The sequence below is a fragment of the Clarias gariepinus genome, chromosome 28 (assembly GCF_024256425.1).
Source record: "Clarias gariepinus isolate MV-2021 ecotype Netherlands chromosome 28, CGAR_prim_01v2, whole genome shotgun sequence".
Lineage (NCBI taxonomy): Eukaryota > Metazoa > Chordata > Actinopteri > Siluriformes > Clariidae > Clarias > Clarias gariepinus.
Window position 1 is genome coordinate 9,880,809 of NC_071127.1, and position 4,049 is coordinate 9,884,857.

The window sequence follows — 4,049 nt, forward strand, 5'->3', positions numbered from 1 at the left end:
ACAGGCAGCTGCATGCTCCTCAGTATTGTTGACCATACGGAGACATTTTTACCAATGCTGGAGACTGACAGTGTAATAACATTCCATAGTGCTGTTACAGTCTATGTTCACCATTCATGGAATACCTCTCGTCTTAAACTGAGGTAATCGTCGTATAATTTTCTATAACACCAAGGTTTTTAGTAATGCATTAATTTTAATACTAAAATCTTTTCTGAAGTACAGTAACTTATTTTTAGAAACTAAATTATATGACATTTTTAATAAACATTCCTCAAGATTAACTTATTGACAATGTGCAATAGTGTAAGAGGAATAAAACACCTCATGATGCGTTGTTATAGGTATCACACCACACCATCTTGAATCAGTTTCCTATAATGAATGAATACCTTTATTTTGTATTGAACAAGTACAATAAGATTCACTGTTACAATCTCTACACCAGATAACGGCATCAGAGCAAACTGGCCTAGTGTATCCAGGTCTTCAGTGAAATAGGATTACTTAGGTTACTTATGGTTGGATGTTCTCCACTTTTGAGAGAACGGGCACAGCTACTTCACCTGCAGCTGGACTAGGAGCTTTAGTGAGGACATTTGTTGGGGTCCTTCCAGCTGCTCCACCTCCCCTCCCAATGATGCCCTTCTTTTCTTTCCCAGGAGGCTCTGGATTAGTTGTAGGTCTGGAGAAAGCAGACAGCAGCAGGCCAGCGGTTAACATCAGGCCCCCCAGGGTCAGCATTCCAGTGCCAGCCTGGACACACATGCTCAGGACCTGGTTGTATCGCATTGAATGCCGGTCAACGAAGAGCAATTCGCCCTCGCCAAATGCCTCGATTCGAGTTGGAACGGCAAAACCCACGGCTAACACTACCAAACCCATGGCTAACAGAAATGCTCCGAATGCAAGAGAAATCTGCGAGACAAAGGAGACAGAGGCCCATCATGACACCAACAAGGCATCAACGTTGCATTTCAGTTCTGTAATATATTCTCATGTGTACCATGTACACATTTTACATGTTTACATGGTTTACATGTTGAACACAAAAGGAATAATATCTAGCTGATTATGTTTCAATGGGAACTATTTCTCTTTTGATGCAAGATTACGAATTATGAAGAGTAATATATCCCTTTGTTAAATGTCTAACTTGATAACTAGACAGCAAAGAAAGGTAATAAAAAGCCAATCTATTATGGGGTAGATGATAACATAACCGCCCAACAGATTTACTCTATTTTACAACTATACGATGTCATATTTTCATTACCACTTCTTACTCTTTTTAACAATGCAGATCCATACATAATTTAGTTTTTTTTTTTAAAACAGCAACTGAATTATTATGATTGATATAATTATGATTGCTAAATCAGATAAGCTAAAACTAGAACAGTATCAACTAGCATAAAATAAGTTGGACCACCTAGTCATACCTTGCAGAGGCCTGAACTCCACCAATAGTGTGAACGCTGATTCTGAACATCCTCCTGGTCCCATACAGAGGCTGTACACTCCTCGTAGAAATAGTGCAGGTAAGAGCGCACCCCAAAACTATAGCCTGGCATGCTCTTGGCATGCTCTGGCCCACGTGCCTCTGAGATCGAGGCCATATTTTAAACCTAGAATAAAAAAAATGTAAAATTTATAAATAAAGTGTTTATATAAGTTTAATTTGTATATAGGAAAAATGTGAATGAAAAATACTGTATGGACTGGTGGTATGTGGTGAAATAAATATCTATATAAAATAAATAAAGACAATGAAAATATGGTATAGTCGCTCCAGAAACACTTCTTTGGATATGGTGCTTTTAAAAAGTTCACCAGGTATGAAGCATCAGTCTATTCAACCTAACTTCAAAATTTTGGACAAAAAAAAAAGAAGTTTGTTTTTTAATTTACAAGACTTTTTACCTGAAAACTACCATTACTTATATAATTAAGTTATTGTAACATGGGTTAATTAATCTTCCACAACAACAAATCAAGCCTTGCTATAAAGTTTTATCTTTTAATATTGTGCTTTAAGTTTGAGTGCTATTATAATTTATTATTATTATTATTATTATTATTAATAAATCCTTCTCTCTATTTTATAACATTTAACACCACATCACATTACCACTAATTATTAATCGTGCATCAGTAGACTGATGACAAGATCATGGGCACCCAAGGCTCCTCTATGCTTATGGGGACCAAACGCCAACATCTCCGGTCCAATCCCAATGCAGCACAAATTGCTTAAAACAAAAACAAAATGCTGGACACAATAGAAAGGCAGCAGAACACTCAATGCACCACAGTCCACCTTACACAGGGCCCGGCAGAGAAACAGCCCAAGGCCTCTCCGGATCCCAGTCTGAACACCTCCAATGGGATGTGCTCGACAAAGAAGGTCTGACCCAGAGGCCTTGTGGATATTCACAAAATATATATTTAGAAGTGGCAATTTGCTTACTCTGCATGTCTTAAAGGAAGCTCACCAAGAATGGAAACAATGCAAACTCCTTGACCCTTGAGGTGCAAGGCCACAGTGCTAACCAATACACCAATACGCTACTGTACTGCCTGTCAATAAACTCTGCAAATTTTACTGAATGTTTATTATGATGCATAGAACAATTTTTTTTTTAATGGCGCAAATCCTACACTATGTGCAAAAAAAAAAAAAGAAGAAAAAAAAAGAGAGAACTTTGATCCAGGCAAAAGGGTTATGAGGGCCTGATGCCAATCCCTGGGATTTCAGGACACAAGGCAGGGATCACCATGATGGTTGCCAAACCAGTGAAGGGCACCGACTCACACCCAAACACACAATCATACACTATGAGCGATTAAAAATGTCAATTAGAATGTGAGGAATTGGAGTACATGAGGGAAAAACACAAACCATGGAGAAAACATACAAAACTAAATTTGTTGTGTGCATCATCTATCATTAAATACAATTTTGGCAACCAGGCTAAGGGTGTCCAGATCATCACAATGTTGGGGGAAACCAGAGTACCTGGAGGAAACCCACCAAGCATGGGGGAACATGCAAACCCCATGCACACACAGTGCTGCCTGTTATTTTCTTCTATATTTCCTTCATGCAATGCAAAATATTTACCAACAGAACTCAATTATTCCTTTATGCAACATGTTTATTATTATTGTTATTATTATTATTATTAATATTAATTGACTAAAATGCCACTTGTGTTGCGTAAGATTCACAAATACATATTCTTTAAAATGGATCAACAGGTTCAGTCCTGAAGATGACTCGGTGGTCCTCAACTTTGCTATACATATCTTAATCGCATAATCCTGTTATTAAATCACTTCATAAAAAGCGTTCAAAATATATGTCACATAAATTCGTCTAAACATAAACCAATACCCGATTAAAACACGCACACACACACACACACAGACACACACTTGTATTCCTCTCGCCCTTTCCATTCGCTGCTTTGCCAAAACAGCCTTAAGGTGCGCGCGCGGCGACGGTTAGAATTTAAATCTTTTTAAACGTAACGGTCTTTGCGCGTGAGCTGAAAGATAGAAAAAGAAAGCTATACCCAGTTTGGAGTCTGTGCTGCTCCTCAACACGGCTTCATCCGCGTCCCATACTCGCTCCTCCTTGCCACAAGGAAATAAATAATAAAATAAATAAATATAAATAAATAAATAAATTACACCTCGCACTCCACTGTAATATTACGTGTGTCAAAACAGTACGAAGCCATTAGTCATGTTCACTAAGGTGACGTCCCAAACCTCATACTGTATTACCGTCGTTAGTGGCAAAATGGCCATCTGTGGTAACTATGGTGACCTGTAAAGTACTATTTATATTCTACTGTTGTATGGCAGAATGAGGTAGAATATAGGACAATGCTTTGTATATAATCATTATAATTTTTTTAGCTATAAATGTTAATATTGATCAAAAAATCTATTAGTCATTATTAGTTAAATGTTAACCCAACTCTGCCCTGCAAATAAAATTTCCCCAAAAGATATATACAGTACTTTATACAGTAAATTAC

At 37.5% G+C, this 4,049-nt stretch overlaps 1 protein-coding gene across 2 annotated transcripts; it reads right to left on the reverse strand.

Moving 5' to 3' along the window:
• Positions 1–404: 404 nt before the first annotated feature.
• Positions 405–3,664, reverse strand: nrsn1l (neurensin 1-like). 2 transcript variants are annotated; one of them, XM_053490393.1, is made up of 3 exons: positions 3,579–3,664; positions 1,443–1,628; positions 405–918 (listed from the first exon to the last, which is right to left on the reverse strand). In XM_053490393.1, the coding sequence occupies exons 2-3, from the start codon at positions 1,617–1,619 to the stop codon at positions 517–519; spliced, it is 579 nt and encodes a 192-aa protein (XP_053346368.1). In that variant the 5' UTR covers positions 1,620–1,628; positions 3,579–3,664; the 3' UTR covers positions 405–516. The 2 variants fall into 2 exon arrangements, with proteins under 2 accessions (XP_053346368.1, XP_053346369.1); XM_053490394.1 differs by lacking the exon at positions 3,579–3,664 and adding an exon at positions 3,439–3,465.
• Positions 3,665–4,049: the final 385 nt, after the last annotated feature.